Source organism: Canis aureus, chromosome 23, assembly GCF_053574225.1.
Source record: "Canis aureus isolate CA01 chromosome 23, VMU_Caureus_v.1.0, whole genome shotgun sequence".
Lineage (NCBI taxonomy): Eukaryota > Metazoa > Chordata > Mammalia > Carnivora > Canidae > Canis > Canis aureus.
Genome location: NC_135633.1, coordinates 22183271 through 22203265, shown reverse-complemented (window position 1 = coordinate 22203265; position 19995 = coordinate 22183271). Strand labels below are relative to the sequence as shown.

The following is a 19995-nucleotide window of genomic DNA, read 5'->3' as shown; positions in this document are numbered from 1 at the left end:
CACTGAGAATGGGCTCATTTAGATAATTCTCCTACATATGTTTAATTATATTTGCCAATCATTACACATGGCTGAAGATGTAAGAAACATATACCCTGGCAAATTTTCAGTTAAGACTCTGTGGTGAAAATGAAACTTCAAAAACAGAAGCGAACTAATATTTGAAATTTTGGTTCTCAGGAAAGACCTTCATCATAGCACAATGATGTTGATTGTCTCAAGGAATCTATGGGAAAAGAATTACCTAGTTGCCCTGGCTAGAACTTTAGACAATATTGAGTAGGCATGATTTGAGCAGATATCTGCCAATATCTTCTTTTTAATTGGAGCATTTAATCCATGTACATTAATTTGTTTACTGATAACATAGGTCTTACTCCTGCCATTTGTCTTTTTGCTTTTTAATGTGTCATATCTCTTTAAATGGACAATGAATTGGAATAGATATTTCTCTATAGAAGATGTACAATGATGATCAACCACATGAAAAGATGCTCAACATCATTAGTCATTAGACAAATTCAATTAAAAAGCACAAGATAGCACTCAATCCCCTAAACTGGCCTTAATTCTGTGTTATTGTAGTTGTTATTGAAGTATAATTAGCATACAGTGTTATATTAGTCTCAGGTATACAATATAATGATTCAATAATTTTATACATTGTTATAGATCTACCCCCTCTCTATTACCTTCCCTCTGGTAACAACCAATTTTTTCTACATACTTAAGAGTTTGTCTCCATTTTCTTTGTTTGTTCATTTGTTTCTTAAATTCTTTATATAAGTGAAATCATATGGTATCTGTCATTCTCTGTCTGCCTTATTTCTCTTAGCATTATACCTTCTAAGTCCATCCATGTTGTTGAAAATGGAAAAATCACATTCTTTTTTATGACAAGCAATATTTCATTGTATATATACACTACATGTTCTTCATCCGTTCATCTATTGATAGGTACCTGGGTTGCTTCCATATCCTGGATATTGTAAATAATATTGCAAAAAAACCCATACAGGTATATATATATATATATATATATATATATATATATATATATATATATATATATATGAATTTATACTTTCATTTTTATTAAGTCAATACCCAGTAGTGGAGTTATGAATTATTTGGCAATTCTATTTTTAATTTTTTGAGGAACCTCCATACCGTTTTCCACAGTGACTGCACCAATTTGCATTCTTACCAGAGGTTTTCTTTTTCTCTTGTACTTCAAAAACTATAAAACACTGATGAAATAAATTGAAGGTAACACAAATAAATGGAAAGTTATTCCATATTTACAGATTGGAAGAACCAATATTGTTAAAATGTCCTTACTATTCAAAACGATCTATACATTCAATCCAATGCCTATCAGAATACCAACATCTTTCAAAGAACTAGAATAAATAATCCTGAAATTTGTAAAAGACAACAATAGACCCTGAATAACAAAGCAATCTTCAGGAAGAAGAATAAATCTAGAAGTATCATAATTCTAGTTTCAGGATGCAGTGCAAACCTGTAGTAATCAAAACAGTATGGCACTGGCACAAGAATAAACATAGATCAATGGAACAGAATGGAGAACCCTAATTGTAACCCATATTTATATGGTCAGCTAATCTATGCCAAAAGAGGCAAAATATTCAATGGGGAAAAGATAGTCTCTTCAACATATGGTACTGGGAAAACTACATAGCTACATGCAAAGGAATAAAACTGGACCACTTTCTTACATCCTCCACACAATCAACTCAAAATGGATTAAAGACCTAGTTGTGAGACCTGAAACTATAAAACTTCTAGCAGAAAACTTAGGTAGTAATTTCTTTGAAATTGGCCTTAGCAACTTTTTTCTGTATATGTCTCCTCAAGAATGTAACAAAAACAAACAAATTGTTGGAACTATACCAAAATAAAACTCTTTTAAAGAATAAAGGACACATCAACAAAACAAAAAGGCAACCTATTGAATGGGAAAAGATATTGGATATTCACCAAAAAAGGGTGAATAGCCAAAGTATGAAAAGAACTTAAACAACTCAACACCAAAACAACACATATTCTGATCAAAAAATAACTTTAATTCTTTTTAACTAGCTAGTATTACTGCTAGTTAATCACACACTGCTTGTGGGAGTATAAAAATCATTTAGGAGATGTGAAAACAGTGAAAATTACTCAAAAAGTTGAACACAACTAGCATATGACTTAACAGTTCAACTCCTTAGTATATATCCAAAATAATTGAAAACACACCTTCTAACAACTTGTATATGAATGTTCATAGTAGGATTATTAGCAAAAAAATGGAAAGAACCCAAATGTTCATCAGCCGCCTAATGAATGAACAGGCTGAGGCATATTCATACAAGCCACAATTATTCACCCATAAAAAGAATGAAGAAATATGGATACATGCTATTTCAGAGATGAAATTTGAAAACATTATGCTACATGACAAAAGTCAAACACAAAAATTATATGTTTGTCAATACAATTTTAGGTGTTTGGTTTTTTTTTTTTTTAATTAAGTAGGCTCCATACCCAACATGAGGCTTGAACTCACAACCCTGAAATCAAGAGCCACTTGTTTTACCAACTGAGCCAGTCAGGTGCCCCAAATGTTACACTTTTTATGATTACAGTTATTGAATGTTCAAAATAAGTAAGTCCATTGAATCAGAGAGCATAGTAGTTTTGCCAGGAGCAGGAGAGAAAGGGGAAAGGGGAATTACTGTTTGACGATTATTGAGTTTCCTTTTGAGATAATGGAAATGTTTTGGAATTATAAAGTGCTGATGAGAATGTACTAAAAGCCACCTGATTGTACATTTTCAAATGATTTAATTGGGTAATTTTATAGTATGTGAATTTCATTCCTCAAAAAAAATTAAATGGAAAAAGTGCTAAAAATGTCTTCTACATATATATTTGTTGCACCATTTCTAGCAACATTAAAGAAACATATATGTCTAAGAATAGGAAATGGTTTAAAAAGTGTGTAAATACATATTATGTAATGTTATTTCATCATAATATTACCAAATAATATTTGGGTTTTTAAAAAGATTTTATTATTTATTCATGAGAGATACATAGAGAGAAAGAGAGACACACAGGCAGAGGGAGAAGCAGGCTTCATGCAGGGAGCCCGATGTGGGAGTCTATCCTGGGACTCCAGGATCACGCTTAACCACTGAGCCACCCAGGTGTCCCCTAAATAATCATATTTGAATGTGCTTCCTAGATGTTGTACATTAAAAATGTCAGAATTTATCTTTTAATATGGTATTATCCAAGCTTTTTTCCAAAACACATATGGCAAAACTCTATTAAATGTATTAGAAGTTACCTTTACATATAGAATATGAGTTCTGTTTATTTATTCCAAACTCACTTTTATTATTTCAATCAAAAAACTATGTAGCCATGGCTCACTATCTAATATAAGTCCTAGAAAAATAAAATCAGTTATTATGCTTTCTTATTATTGCTTCATCACCATCATTATTAGTGTTTAAACTATTATTTATTAGAGCTTCAAAATATCTTGTCCTAATACGCTGAGCCTGAATTTCTACAATGCCATAATATTCATTATCAGCATCACTTGAACGTGAAAATAAACAATTAAAGAAACCACAAATGTGTGTGATGGGGGTTGAAATTTTGTGAAACATTTTAAGTGCTTTCAGCTTGTGTCCTAAAGGCCTGAAACTAAGAGAAATGAAACTCTCAATAAATATTAAAATCAATAATTTTCATTAAAATTGTGTCACAGTTTCAGATGTAGTATTCAATAATTCATCAGTTGCATACAACTACATCTGAAACTGATGATAGACTTACACATTGACTAATTGAATTTAAATTTAAAAAATGTAAATAAAATTGTGTCATTCTCACCCCTCAATACATAATTTTTCACACACAAGTATACCAATATAGGTATGCTCATATTAAATTATTCTCTTATTTGTGCATCATTTCATAAGTGGTAAGAATGTAAAACCTATCCTCTTTTTCTCCCTCAGTAGAGGTTAGCTTATCTCCTATAGCAGCACCTATGTCTCTAATAGGGTGTAATATTCCTTTGGGATGTATAACACACATTTTTATTTAAAGATTCAGTTCAGTAGTACCGGCATCAGAGATTTAGAGGTTGAGGGTTGTGCATGTACATACATATAGAACCAGGACATTTTTGACCTGAATACCTGGACCAGATTTCATTCGGCTCACTGTCTGCTATCCAGAAATTAAGGTATTGAAGGACATAAAAAGTGGGACTACTGGCAGGACTTTTGTTGTTGTTAGTACTAAGATAAATTAGAGCCAGGCTTTTAGTGTATATTAACTGATTATTAAATGTTTAGAAACACAGGTTTGATTCCACCCACCCATTCAAAGGCATTTGCTTATTTCCTTAAATATCAGAGTTACCATTCACTGTAACTTTCTATCATGATTATTAATAGCTATGTTATCTTTTAACGAAATAGAAATCACTGATTCTGTTGTAGCAGAAGTCAGGTATGAATCACCTCCATGACAAAAAAAAAAAAAAAATGGAGAAGAGCTAGAGAATAGTTGTCAGTCATGGTCAGAGTACAATTGCTCTTTACCTGCCCTCCCATTGTCTTGGAATGAAAATCTTATTTGCTTTATCCATTTCTAGAAATTTGATTTGTGACTGTTTTTTTCCATTCTAGATAGCAAAATCTATTTGGAGGAACCTCTGTCATATTGAGAGAACATCCTGGGTTGTAAAATAAGGACTATCCTGTGAGGAAACAAGCTAATTGTCTATGAGGTGTAGGAATGAAATAGCAGATGATAAAAATTTTTACCTTATTAAGCAGCTATATTTTTGTGTTAATGCTACTACCTCAATATACTTGTACAACTTGTACACTTGTGTACTTAATTTTCCCTGCATAAAAATTAAGCTATGTTTAGAAATCATTTAAAATTGTTATGGAAAAGATCTATAATTTGTGGTTACCACTATATTAGTTGGTATTAACTTGGATCTTTGAGAGTTTGGCAAATGTATTGAAAGTGGACCTAAATTTCTCATGTAATATTAGGACCATTATAGTAATCAACACCAGAACTATCAAAAGGAAACACATGGAACATAAATAGGATGTTTATCTCATAGAAGAAATCTATTATTTTTTTTTAATTTTTTTAATTTATTTATGATAGTCACAGAGAGAGAGAGAGAGAGAGAGAGAGAGAGAGGCAGAGACATAGGCAGAGGGAGAAGCAGGCTCCATGCACCGGGAGCCCGACGTGGGATTCGATCCCGGGTCTCCAGGATCGCGCCCTGGGCCAAAGGCAGGAGCTAAACGGCTGCGCCACCCAGGGATCCCTCATAGAAGAAATCTATTCTTAAGAATGGAATACAAGTAATCTGAGACATATTTCTTTTTTTTTAATTTTTATTTATTTATGATAGTCACAGAGAGAGAGAGAGAGAGGCAGAGACACAGGCAGAGAGAGAAGCAGGCTCCATGCACCAGGAGCCTGACATGGGATTCGATCCCAGGTCTCCAGGATTGCGCCCTGGGCCAAAGGCAGGCGCTAAACCGCTGCACCACCCAGGGATCCCTGAGACATATTTCTTAATCTCAATTTATGGTTATACATGTTTCAGCTAATTTTCTACTTTCTCTTGTTGCATGGAGTCAAGAATTGAATTAAATGATCCAATTTTAACATCTTGACAGTAACACTAATCAAATATTTATAAACAATACATTTAAAATCTCTCATATGCATAGTGATCAATTGCCTATGTGTGTACAAATATATGTGTATATATGTGCATATGAATTGTTGCAGTTTTGTGTCTTAATAATTTTTTAAAGAAACATGATAATAGGAGTCCCTGGGTGGCTCATGAAAATATAGCAGTATATGAAAATATTAAGTAGAAATTTATCAGCCTCATAGAAAAACACTCGATGAAAATTTTGGTATGTAAGGAATCAAATTTTAATACTGCAAATCCCTATTATTCTTTGTCTATAATACAAATTATAAGGGTTTTGAGAGTCAAGCAATTATTAACTTCAATGCACATCAGGATTGTTATACAAAAAATTAAGGATCAGCTAATGAGTTGCAATATATTTTAGCGAATTCCCCACTTTTGAATTTTCTACCGTGGACTAATAAAGTGAAAAATATTATTTCAGAATTTCCTATTATTTTGTGAGTGGAAAACCATATCATACCTGGAAATGAAACATTTTATATGATCAGAATTATTTGCATTGTTTAAAGCATGTCATCTATTGTTTCTCAAAAGTGCTCTTGATTCAAAATTTGCTTAATTTGTTTTCTATTTTGTCTGATATTAATATTTCCTAACAGTTTTGAAGTATGTGTTTAGTGTGTTAGTGTGAATTTTGATAACCAAAAGTCTTTGTGCATACTTTGTGTATGGTTTGCTTTGTACATCTCATATAACTTTCAAAAATATTTTTAATGTATATTTCTGCATATATATACATATTTTTTAAGAATTTATTTATTTATTCATAAGAGACACACACACAGAGAAGCAGAGAAATAGGCAGAGGAAGAAGCAGACTTCCCATGGAGAGCCCATTGTGGGACTTGATTCCAGGACCTCAGGATCATGGCCTGAGCCAAATGAAGATGTTCAACCACTGAGCCACCCAGGTGCCCCTCTGCATATATTTTCATAGCATAAATTGGTGTTTACTATCACTGTTGGTTGTGACCCATATGTAATATATGTTACTTAATTCCCTTTTATGATCCAATTCAAAATATTAATTTTACATGCTGCCTTATTTTTTTCTCTGCTTTTTAAAATTTTTTTTTGTTTTATCTCTTTTACGAGGGGTATTTTTTTGAAATTTGGGTTTTCTATTGATCTGTGAAGCAGACATTATAGTTCTGTTTCCTCTAGTGGTTCCTTTCTACTCTCCAAAAAATAATATTTTGAGTACATATAAGAATGCTTAATATCTATTATGAAATTTGATTCATCTTTATATTAATCTTTTATTCACTCAAAAATACCTGTTTACACCTAGTATGTGTGCAACATCTTGCTAGACACTGCAAATACAAATATCAATACAATGTTCCAAATATTAAGGTTTTGGTTAAATTGTAGCTGATTCAAGAACATCAGTAAATTTTTACAATACCGTGATGTTAAAATAGATATTGAACCATTGGCAAATGTATTCCTTTTTTAAAAATTTTATTTATTTTTTCATGAGAGACACAGAGAGAGAGGCAGAGACACAGGCAGAGATAGAAGCAGGCTCGCTGAGGAGAGCTGATGTGAGACCCAATCCCAGGACTCTGGGATCAGCACCTGAGCCAAAGGCAGATGCTCAATTGCTGAGTCACCCAGGCGTCCCTAGCAAATGTATTCCTTACCTACAAAATCTGCCACTTTTCCAACTATGTCATATTGAGAACATTTTTTTTAATTTATTTTTTATTGGTGTTCAATTTACTAACACACAGAATAACCCCCAGTGCCCGTCACCCATTCACTCCCACCCCCCGCCCTCCTCCCCTTCCACCACCCCTAGTTCGTTTCCCAGAGTTAGCAGTCTTTACGTTCTGTCTCCCTTTCTGATATTTCCCACACATTTCTTCTCCCTTCCCTTATATTCCCTTTCACTATTTTTTATATTCCCCAAATGAATGAGAACATATAATGTTTGTCCTTCTCCGACTGACTTACTTCACTCAGCATAATACCCTCCAGTTCCATCCACGTTGAAGCAAATGGTGGGTATTTGTCATTTCTAATAGCTGAGTATATTCCATTGTATACATAAACCACATCTTCTTTATCCATTCATCTTTCGTTGGACACCGAGGCTCCTTCCACAGTTTGGCTATCGTGGCCATTGCTGCTATAAACATCGGGGTGCAGGTGTCCCAGCGTTTCACTGCATCTGTATCTTTGGGGTAAATCCCCAACAGTGCGATTGCTGGGTCGTAGGGCAGGTAGATTTTTAACTGTTTGAGGAACCTCCACACAGTTTTCCAGAGTGGCTGCACCAGTTCACATTCCCACCAACAGTGTATGAGGGTTCCCTTTTCTCCGCATCCTCTCCAACATTTGTTGTTTCCTGCCTTGTTAATTTTCCCCATTCTCACTGGTGTGAGGTGGTATCTCATTGTGGTTTTGATTTGTATTTCCCTGATGGCAAGTGATGCAGAGCATTTATATTGAGAACATTTAAAGGGTGGTTCTCTCTCTTCTCTCTGAGAGAAAGTTGAGTTCTCCTGAAGAAGGTGATGATCAAAGCTGAATTTGGTGGTGGGAGGACACAAAATAGATCAGAAGGTTGCCCAATCACAAAGTGCGAATCTGGGTAGGAAAGAGCAAACAAGAATGGACTGGATGGCTTATTTGTCAGAATCCGAGTCATACTTTATGTTGAAGAGCACTTGAAAAAATCCTTTTCCTCTTTGAAAAAATCTCCTCCGAAATGTAGCTTCATTGCTCCTTCTGTCCTCCTTCATGAGTCTGTGATGACCCCAGAATGATCTTCAAGGAGTATTCTTAATTAGTTTGCTTTGTGTGGCCTTGCTATTCTCGAAAAGTGTTGCTTTTTGAAGCATCGAATCTTTCATTCTTCAGTGAGAATAAAAATAAGAGAGGAATGTAGGGAAACATTAACATGTACTATAAACGTGAATATATCAGCTGTGATGTGGGCCAAGAATGAGACATCATAGAAAAGGAGAAGGTTGAACCCATTATTCATATTTAAGTGTCAGACCCAGTGTCCTACTACTCAACTCCAAGAACAGTGGAAGGTCATCACATATTCCTCCAGGGAGTACATTTGTGGATTCTTTTCTTAAAAAAATTCTATTAGTAAAGACCTATAGAGAATGATTCAATCTAAGGATGTCAACAAAGCAAAAAGTCCTTACAGAGGACTCAAAGTCCTACTATTGGTGAGACTCAATCACCACTGGCACTTCAAGTCAGCTTCAAAGACTTTATTAATTGTGAATTAACAGTCAAAGATTGCAAGATATTTGACAAATAGATCCAAAATTAAAGATAAAAAAGCAAGCCATAAAAATAAACAACTGAAAGTAATATATTTATATAAGTATAAGCAGTGTATAAAAAAGTATAAGTATATACTTTTATAAGTATAAGCAGTATATATATATATACTGCTTATAATATATAAATATATATATTTCTTCATTGTAAGCATAATGGACAGGTTTTTGTTTTGTGTGTGTTACAATGAATATTTTCATCAAGTCTATATATCTACACTGTTCCTCTACTAAAATTCTGAACAAATGATTTTTCAAATATCCTGTGTGCTTATATCAAGTCCTTAAAGTTTCCAGTATTGAAAGGAAAGAAATAATATATTGCACATAACTGATTAAAGTACATCATGAAAATTTGCTTCACCTTTCACATTAAAAATAATGAAATCAAGGAATTTGCTTAGATATAGGGTAATAACTTATTAATTTGATATAAAAACATTTACCTCAAACTCATTTTATTTAAACATTCACTTTATTCATTATAGTGGGAGTATCTCCACATCTCCAAGACAAAAAAGCATGTTAAGAAGGGGAAACCAGAATCAACTGGATTGAAGAATACTGAGGTTCATGAAACATATTTCTCTTTATTATACTTACTTGAATTTGAGCAGGTTATTGGCAATTCTGGGCATCAGTCTCCTCACTGAAAATCAAAACAAAACAAAACATACAAAAACAACAACAAAAAATCGGTATACTGGGATCCCTGGGTGACACAGCGGTTTGGCGCCTGCCTTTGGTCCAGGGCGCGATCCTGGAGACCCTGGATCGAATCCCACGTCGGGCTCCCGGTGCATGGAGCCTGCTTCTCCCTCTGCCTGTGTCTCTGCCTCTATCTCTCTCTGTGACTATCATAAATAAATAAAAAAAATTTAAAAAAAAATGGGTATACTAACTAACCTCATATATTTTAATTAAAATTAAATACTATTCATGAATAGTTCAAACATTCTCATGTGCTTGAATAAAAACAGAGTTATATTCAATAATCTATATTCTGATTTGTGCCCTTAGTATCTCAATACATAAACATGTCTACTTTCATTCTATAGCTTAGGTCTCTAAAGCATGTAACACCTTAGAAATCCAAACTGAAGAAGACAAGTTGTGATACCAGATCACTTTCCTCTTCTACGGGTTCCATGATTTTCTGGAGGGAAAATAATGAACAAGTTCACAAAATATGAGAGGGATATGTGTCCTGCTTTAGGGAGATTTTTGGATGATTGTCTAAGACAACATGTAGAATATGCTGCCATGGTTAGTGTTTAGCTATTAATGTCAAATAAATGTTAGTGCAGAAACATTAAGAACAGTAACTTTGATTTTTTTTTCTCTTAGTGAAGGATGCTCCAGGATCTTGGACATTCCAACATCTCAAAGTCCCAAATCTCTGAGTTCATTCTGTTGGGATTCCCAGGCATTCACACCTGGCAGCACTGGCTCTCCCTGCCCCTGGCACTGCTTTACCTCTTAGCTCTCACTGCCAACATCCTTATCCTGATCATCATCAAACAAGAGGCCACACTGCACCAGCCTATGTACTATTTTTTGGGGATCCTGGCTGTGGTAGACATGGGACTGGCTACCACCATCATGCCCAAGATTTTGGCCATCTTATGGTTTAGTGCAAAGGCCATCAGTCTCCCTGAGTGCTTTGCTCAGATGTATGTCATACATTGTTTTGTGGGCATGGAGTCAGGTATCTTTGTCTGCATGGCTATAGACAGATATGTAGCCATTTGCCAACCACTACGCTATCCATCAATAGTTACTGATTCTTTTGTCGTCAAGGCAACTGTGTTCATGGCACTCAGAAACAGTCTGGCCACCATCCCAGTGCCAATGTTGGCTGCTCAGAGGCACTACTGTTCCAAGAACCAAATTGAGCATTGCCTATGCTCTAATCTTGGAGTCACTAGCTTATCCTGTGATGATAGGACAATCAACAGCATCTACCAGCTATTTCTTGCCTGGACACTGATGGGGAGTGACCTGGGTTTGATTTTCTTATCATATGCTCTGATACTTCACTCAGTGCTGAAGCTGAATTCAGCAGAAGCTGCATCCAAAGCCCTAAGTACCTGTACTTCTCACCTCATTCTAATCCTGTTCTTCTACACAGTTGTCATTGTTATTTCCATTACCCACAGTGCAAGAATGACTCTTCCTCTCATCCCAGTTCTGCTCAATGTACTACACAATGTTATTCCTCCTGCCCTTAACCCTATGGTATATGCACTCAAGAACAAGGAGCTCAGGCAGGGCTTCTATAAGATTCTGAAGCTGGACAACAAGGGTAACTAACACTGAGTATGGGCTCATTTAGATAATTCTCCTACATATATTTCATTATATTTGCCAATCATTAAACATGGCTCATGAATTAAGGAACATATACACTGGCAACTTTTCAGTTAGTATAAGGAATCTGCGGTAAAAATGAAACTTCAAAAATGGGTGAAACCAACATTTGAAATTTTGGTACTCAGGAAATATCTTCGTCATAACACAATGATACTAGTTATCTCAAGGAATCCAAGGGAAGGACAAATGGAAAATGAAATTCACTGTCTTACCTAGTTACCCTGGCTAGAACTTTAGACAATGTTGAGTAGGCGTGGTTTGAGCAGATATCTGCTAGTCTCTTCTTTTTGACTGGAGCATTTAATCCCAGCACATTGTTTACTGACAACATAGGACTTACTCCTGTCATTTGTCTTTTTGCTTTTTGATGTATCTTATATCTTTTTAATGGGCAAAGGATTGGAACAGAAATTTCTCTAAAGATGTTGTGTAATATCAATCAACTATGTGAAAGATGCTCAACATCACTGGTTGTTAGACAAATGCAAATCAAAATCATAATTTGATGATGAGTGATGTTATAATACATCTTGTATCCTATAAAATGCCCATACGTTTTTTTTTTTAATCAAGTGAGCAAGAATTGGATTTTGAGGATACAGTGGAGTCCTTGTATAATGCTGGTGCAAATATTAAATCATACAAGAGATATGGAAAACAGCTCTGACAAATAGACAAAAAAGCCAAGCCCAATTACCATATAACTCAACAATGCAACTCCTGAGTATATACTCAAATAATTAAAAATAACTATAAGAATAAAAACTTGTACATGAATTTTCATAATAGCATTATTAGCCAAAAACTGGAAATAATTCAAATGTCCATCAGCTTTTAAATGCAAAAAATTAGGTATATTCATACAAGGAAACTAATTATCCATTAAATATAAAATATTGATACATGGTATTATAGATATGAACTTTGAAAACATTCTGCTAAGTGAAAAAAGCCAGACACAGAAGGGTTCATCTTTTATCTACATCTTGTTTGATTGCACTTATGTGAAATGTTCAGAACTAGTTAAGTCTACTGAATTAGAAAACAGATTAGTTATTGCTCAGGGCAGGAAAGACAGTGCAATTGAGAGTGACTGATTAATGTCTATGGAGTTTTGTTTTGAGCTAATGAAAATGTTCTGGAATTATATAGTGCTGATGGTTTCATAGCCACTTAATTTACATTTCAAATGGTAAAGTGATTAATTTCATGGCATGTGAATTTCACCTCAATTAAATATAAAATAAAATTTAAAAACACTGTCAAAGTGTTCTCTGCATAGGTAATTATTGTATTATTTCCTGCAATGTAAATGATATATATGTCTAAAAATAGGAAAATCGATAAATAAATCATGTAATACATATGATACACTCTTATGTAATTATATTACTGAATAATTGTGTTCTAATGCACTTGTTTTTAAATGTAAATTGAAAATTGCAGACTCTACATTTTAATATGATATTGTCTAAATCTTTTTTCAAAAATGTGTATAGCAAATATTTGTTAAGAAATGTATCAGAGGGATCCCTGGGTGGCGCAGCGGTTTAGCGCCTGCCTTTGGCCCAGGGCGCGATCCTGGAGACCCGGGATCGAATCCCACGTCGGGCTCCCGGTGCATGGAGCCTGCTTCTCCCTCTGCCTGTGTCTCTGCCTCTCTCTCTCTCACTGTGTGCCTATCATAAATAAATAAAAAAAAATTTAAAAAAATGTATCAGAAGCTACCTCTACTCTTTTTAATTTTAGTTCAAATTATCTCCTTCAAAATGCATTTTTATTTTTCCAATTAATAAAAACACAGGCATTACTTTTATTATTAAATTAAAGGAATACAAAACTAAAATTACTTAGTTTTGTTATTTCCCTTATAAGCACTTTTATCATTATTATCTCAAAATTCAGGTTCATTCAGCAGAGCAGCTGACTCTTGGTTTCAGCTCAGGTCATGATCTCAGGGTTCTGGGATCCAGTCCCACTTTGGGCTCTGCACTCAGTGGAGAATCTTGTGGATTCTCTCCTTTCCCTCTGCCCCTCACCCAGCTGGCTCTCTCTCTCTCTCTCTCTCTCTCTGTTTCTCTCAAATAAAGAAATAAATAAATCTTAAAAAAAAAACACTTTGGTGCCTACATATTCCTAACAATGTATCAGCTTAATTAACCCAAACTTTTAATGAATTTCTACAATTCCATGAAATTATCATCAATCTTATTTTTTAAATTCAAATAAAGAAACATGTGAATGAATGTGTATGAGAGGGATTGCACCTTTATGATAAATTTTAAGTACTTTCAACTCCTGTCCTACTGGCCTGACAAACAACCACAACTCCTCAATCAATATTAAAATTGGTAGCATTCATTAATTAAATGTGGCTGTATTTATTCTGATCCTCTCCATATGTAATTCTCATACATAGCAAACAGATATATATACATGCATAGAAAATTATTATTTATGTATCTATCATCTTACACATGACAAGAATGTAAAGTTTCCACTCATCTTCCTCCTCAGGGTGACTAGAGTCTCATATCAGCATCTGTGTCTCTGATGTTGTATAATAGCCCCCTTGGGATATATAATAGACATTTTTCTTTAAAGATTCAGTCAGTAATATAGATATCAAGGGATTTAGAGGTTTAGGACTGTGCATGTACATATATTGTAGAATTGTGCTGTTTTTACCAATACCCTTAACTCCTGGACCAGATGGCATTCAACCTACTATTTTGCTGTCCAGAAACTGAGGTATTAAAAGAATATTAAAAGGTGAAAGTAGTAAGATTTTTGTTGTTGTTGTTAGTTCTAAGTTGAATTGGAGAGAAGCTTTGTTAAAGAGGAAAGAGGATTTGGGTGCACATGAATTGATTTTTATATTCTCAGAAGCTTCCATACATCCATTTGAAGGCAGAAGTTTTATAAAAGATCGGGTTTCCATTTTTTTAAAGATTTTATTTATTTATTTGACAGAGAGAAAGAAAGAGGAAGGTAGAGGGAGAAAGAGAAGCAGGGTCTCTGTTGAGTAGAGAGCCCCACATGGGGCTTGATCCCAGGACCCTTGGATCATGACCTGTGCTGAAGGCAGGCATTTAACTGATTGAGCCACCCAGGCACCCTAAGATTGGGTTTTCTTGAAAATTGTTATTTCCCCAATTCTCAGATTACAATTTAGTGTAACTTTCCATCATGATTATGAATATCTATGTTATTTTCCTAAACAAATAGGAATTATTGGTTCTGGAAGTCTCATGGTAATCACCCTTGTCACAAGAGAAAATAGAATAGCTACAGAATAGTTCTCAGCTCTGGTCAAAACACTTGCTTTTTAGCTGCCCTCCTATTGTCCCACAATGAGAACTTAATTTACTTGCTTCACTTCTAGATATATTTATTTGTGACTGTGTTCCTTTCATTCTAGATAACAAAACCTACTTGGAGGAACCCACTGTCATATTGAAAGAAGAACATGAATTTACATTGAGGACAATCTAGTGAGAAAACAAACTTACTCTTTATGGGGATTGAAAAAGAAAATAAACCACAGACCATATAGAACTGTACTTTATAAGTGGTGATATTCCTTTGTTAATGTAACTAATTCAATGCATCTGTCCACCCGTAAGTCAATTTTTCTTGCAGAAAAATTAAATTATATTTAAATCATTTACATTTATTTTGGAAAAAGCTTGAAATAATTTGTCATTAACTCTATTACTTGGTGTTAATCTGGATTTTTGAGAGTTTTGAAAATGTATTGAAGATTACCATAATATCTCATAACAATAAAACCAGTTTTAGTAATCAACACTAGAACTATCAAAAAGAAACATGAAGAACATAACTAGGATATCTGTCTCACATGTAGGCAATATATTCTTAAGAATGGAGCCCCCCCCCAAAAAAGAATGGAGCCCAAGTAATCTCAGACATTCTTCCTATTTTCAATTTATGAATATTTAGCATTCCCTAATTTTTCTATTTTCTTCAGTTGCATAAACACATAGAATCAAGAATTTACTGATCAAAAATATTGCAAGAGGGAAATGGGGAATGACCCTATTTTTTCAACAACTTTAACAATTTGTATACCTTAGTGAAATACTTACAATAACATATTTCAAAGTCTATCTTGTTTTCATAGTAATCATTTATATGTTTGTAAACATACATGTATATATACATATATATGAATTGTAACAGTTCCATTCCTTAATAATTTCCCCCCAAAAAAGCCAAAAATACAATGTAGGCAAACATGAAGTAGAATTTATAAGTTTGATAGAAAGAAACTTGACAACAATACTGGTATGTAAGGAAACAGTCTTATATTGTAAACTCATATTATTCTTCTGTCAATTCTACAAATTACAAGGCCTTTGTTAGCCTTTCAATGATTAGCTTTTAGTCCACAGCATTGTTGTCAAACGGTAAATTGAAAATCAGCTAATGAGGCCCCTGGGTGGCTCAGTCAGACAAGCATCTGCCTTTGGCTCAAGTCATGATCCCAGGGTCCGGGGATGGAGCCCATCTTGGCTCTCTGCTCAGCAGGGAGACTGCTTTTCCCTCACCCTTTGCCCCTCTCTCCCATTCATTGTATTTTTCTCAAATAGGCAAATTAGATCTTTAAAACAGCTAATAAGTTGAGAAATATTTAAGCAAATTCCTTTTTAAAAGAATTTCCACATGTGCTAATAAAGTGAAAAAGATAATTTCAGTCTTTTCTGTTGTGGAAAAATGTGTTAAACCTGATGATGACATAATCTGGTACGATTAACTTTAATTGTACACTACAACCATGTCATCTATTGTTTCTCAAAGGCGATTTTTATCCAAAATTTATGTTTTTATTTTCTATTTTGTCTGACATTGATACTTCCTTCCAAATTTGTTTATGTGTCTGATATGTTAGTATGTATTTTGTTTCCTGAAAATATCTGTGCATAACTTATTATTTTATACGCATATTTTTAAATATGTAAATCGTATGTGTATATAATAATCATTATGTAATATGACCAATTAATAGCACGATTTATTTAATTGACCTTTTTTGTCTAATCCAAAATGTATTTTTTTCTCTGCATTATTTTTCTTTGCTTTTTTGGGGTTTTCTTTGTTTTATCTATTTTATGAAAGACATTTTTTTATGATTTTAAGTTTCTGTTGCATGAAGTAGACATCATAGTTCTATTTCTTCTTGTGGTTTCTTTTATGCTTTGCAAAAAATAATAACAGCATAATAATTCTTGGAGTCTGTTAGAAAATTTAATTCATTTTTACATTAACTTGTTTACTCACTCAAAAACATCTGTTGATATCTAATATGTGCATGAAAACTTGCTTGACACTGCAAATACAAGTATCAATACAATATGTCCAAATATCAAGGGTTTGGTTAAACTGTGGCTGATTCAAGAACATCAGTAGGTTTTTACAATACCATGATGTTAGAAAACAGAAAAGATATTGGTCCATCAGAAATTGTATTCCTTACCCATAAAGTTGGCCACTTTTCCAATTATGTCATACTAAGGAATTAAGGAATGGTTCTCTGTCCTTTCTGAGAGTGAGTTGAGTCCTTCTGAAGAAGATAATAATTGAAGCTGGATTTGGTGGTGGAAGGACACACAATATAGGGTTGCCAAATCACAAAGCTAATATTACTAGAGTGATCTAAGAAAGAGCAAACATCAATGGAACAAATCACTGATCTGGAACAATCCTAATCATGCTTCATGTTCAAGAGTTTTGCTTCCCTTTTGAAAGATTTCCTGATTTCCAAGTTAGTTTAGTTGCAGTTTCTATCTACCCCGGCATGAGTCTGTGATGACACCAGAATGATCTTCAAGGAACTTTCTTATTAATTAGTTTGCCTTGTGTTGCATTGCTATTTCCAAAAGTGTTGCTTTCTGAAGTATCTAATCTTTCATTCTTTGTTTTTTTTAAGACTTTATTTATTTATTCATGAGACACAGAAAGAGAGGCAGAGACATACACAGTGGGAGAAGCAGGCTCCTCTCATGGAACCATATACAGGACTGGATCCCTTCATGGGGATCACACCTTGAGCCACAAGCAGACGCTCAACTGCTGAGCTACCCAGACATCTCTCTTTCATTCTTTGTGAGAATAAAGATATAGGTAGCACAGAAGGGGCACAGAAGCGAGTCTTGATGAGGAATTTGATCGAATCAATTAAGTTAATAGAGTTAGACTTGGCTAGGAAGGCAGGGAACAGGGAAACAGCACTCTCAGACTCTGGCTCTAGCTTCCTAGATATTGTTATTATTATTATTATTTTTTAATTTTTTTTAATGATAGTCAGAGAGAGAGAGAGAGAGAGAGGCAGAGACATAAGCAGAGGGAGAAGCAGGCCCCATGCACCGGGAGCCCGATGTGGGATTCGATCCTGGGTCTCCAGGTTCACGCCCTGGGCCAAAGGCAGGCGCCAAACCGCTGCGCCACCCAGGGATCCCTGTTATTATTTTTTTATTTGAACTTTAATCATGTAATAAACTTGCCCATGGCAAACTAAAAAGAAAAAAAAAGAACAACTTGGTAAATCTGATCCATTCACTATCTTTAACAATATTAACTATTTTCTAATGATGACTAGAAGCTTATTTTGGGAAGGAACTTTAACAAATATGTGGAGAACCAGCTGCAGAGCCTATCTGAGAACTGAATCTCTTAGTTCTAGGGACCCTGGAGATATGAGAGGTTCTGAGTCAGCACACTGAGTCTAGACCACATTGTTCTCCAGATACAGCTCCTCTGCTCCCCCTCCTTGAGTCAATAGCCTATTTTACCTTTTGAAGTAAACATGATTTTCTCTGCTTCCCAAGTTAATCATTCCTAGGCCTATCTGTTAGCTCTCTTAATAAAAAACTGGGGGAGGCAAAACCTCGGGGTCCAAACCTGAGTCTGGTCTGAGTCCGAGTCGGATTCTCAGTCCCCCTGTCCCCTATATTAAAATTCAGGGAGACACCAAGTCTTTCTTCATTTCGTTGCCTCCAACTATCTTGGATCCGTGGCACAAATACCGTGCTATAAATGCATATATATGATGTGATAAAGGCTGAGAATGAAGCATTATAAATAATGAGAAGGACGAATCCAATATTCATAATAAAGGTGAGAAATTCCAGTGTTCTTCAACTCCAAGAACACTAACAATATTCCTGGAGGAAACAGGTTGGTGGATTATTTTCTGAACAAATGGAGAGTCCCTGAGAAAAGACATATAACACTGAACTAAGAATATCTGCATTGAAGCAGAGGTCCCTATTGAAGCTCCCAAAGTAAATGATACCAATTGATGATACTCACTCATCACCTGGAATTTCAAGTTAGCCTTCTAAAGCCTATTCATTAAGTGTAAATTAATAGTCAAACATTGAATGAAATTTGAGAAATAGTTCCAAAACTAAAGTTAAAAAACAAAGCAAGATATTAAAAAAAAATGTTTGAACCTTAGAAGCTATGAAAACAATAGTGGAATACAAATATATAACTTCTCAATTTATCTTTATTTAAGTATATGAAATGTTATTACATAGTTTAAGATTAGTATATCCACTAGTCTTTATCAACATTAATTATTGTGTGTTTATATTATGCCCTTATTATTTGAAATATTGAAAACAAATAGAGGATATTTAGTAGAAACAGATAATGAAAATCTTCTTTCAGCTTTTTATTAAATATTAATAAATGATGAAAAATGTCTTGGTTATAGTGTAATTTGATTATAACAACACTTCTGTCAAATCATTTATTTTAACTTGATTTTTTTCATATCTGTTTTATTCATTACTGTGTGACCAGCTGAACTGCTTTATGAGGCAAAGTATGTCCTAGTGGAAGAATGATACACAAAACCAGAATCAACTGGACTCAGAAATACTGGAAGTTTCTAGGTATATTTCTATCTTTTAGAATAAGTTGGCATTAGACAGTCCATTAGCATTTTTGGACATCAGTTCTCCAATTTAAAAATGGATGTACTAAATTATGTCATATGTTTTAATGACAATTATCTAACATTCATGAGTATTTCACAAATTCTTGAATACTTGAATTTTTACAAAAGGGATATTCTTATATCCTATCATCTAATCTGTTATAAAAATATTTCCCTGCATAAGAATCTCTACTCTGAATCTATACCTTTAGTTGCTAAAAAAAAATACAACTCTTTATCAAAACTAAGCTTAAGAGACCAGGCTATAGTATCAGATTGCTTTCATCTTGTTCCCTCCATGACTTGTACAAGATGGAAAGTAATGACCAAGTTTCTAATAACTCCAATGTTCTCTTTCTCAATTATGACAAGGTAGAAATAATATGACTTGTCTTATGGAACATCATGATTCCTGCCACTAGAAATGTCTAATAAATGTCTGTAGCAGAATAAGAAAAATGAAGATGAAAATCTTACACTTCAATATCATTAACCAAATAATGTCAGAGAGATTATTAAGAATAGTAACTTCAAATACTTTTTTTTCTCTTAGT

General features: G+C 34.1%; 1 protein-coding gene across 1 annotated transcript; it reads left to right on the top strand.

Annotated features, from left to right (window-relative positions):
• Nucleotides 1-10450: 10450 nt before the first annotated feature.
• LOC144295347 (olfactory receptor 56B2-like) lies at nt 10451-12099 on the top strand. The gene has a single exon (XM_077867731.1). The coding sequence runs from the start codon at nt 10456-10458 to the stop codon at nt 11413-11415; it is 960 nt and encodes a 319-aa protein (XP_077723857.1). The 5' UTR covers nt 10451-10455; the 3' UTR covers nt 11416-12099.
• The last annotated feature ends 7896 nt before the right edge of the window (nt 12100-19995 follow it).

What these genes read in the sequence shown, in the direction of transcription:
- LOC144295347 (XM_077867731.1), top strand. Translation starts at nt 10,456, where the DNA reads ATGCTCCAGGATCTTGGACATTCCAACATCTCAAAGTCCCAAATCTCT.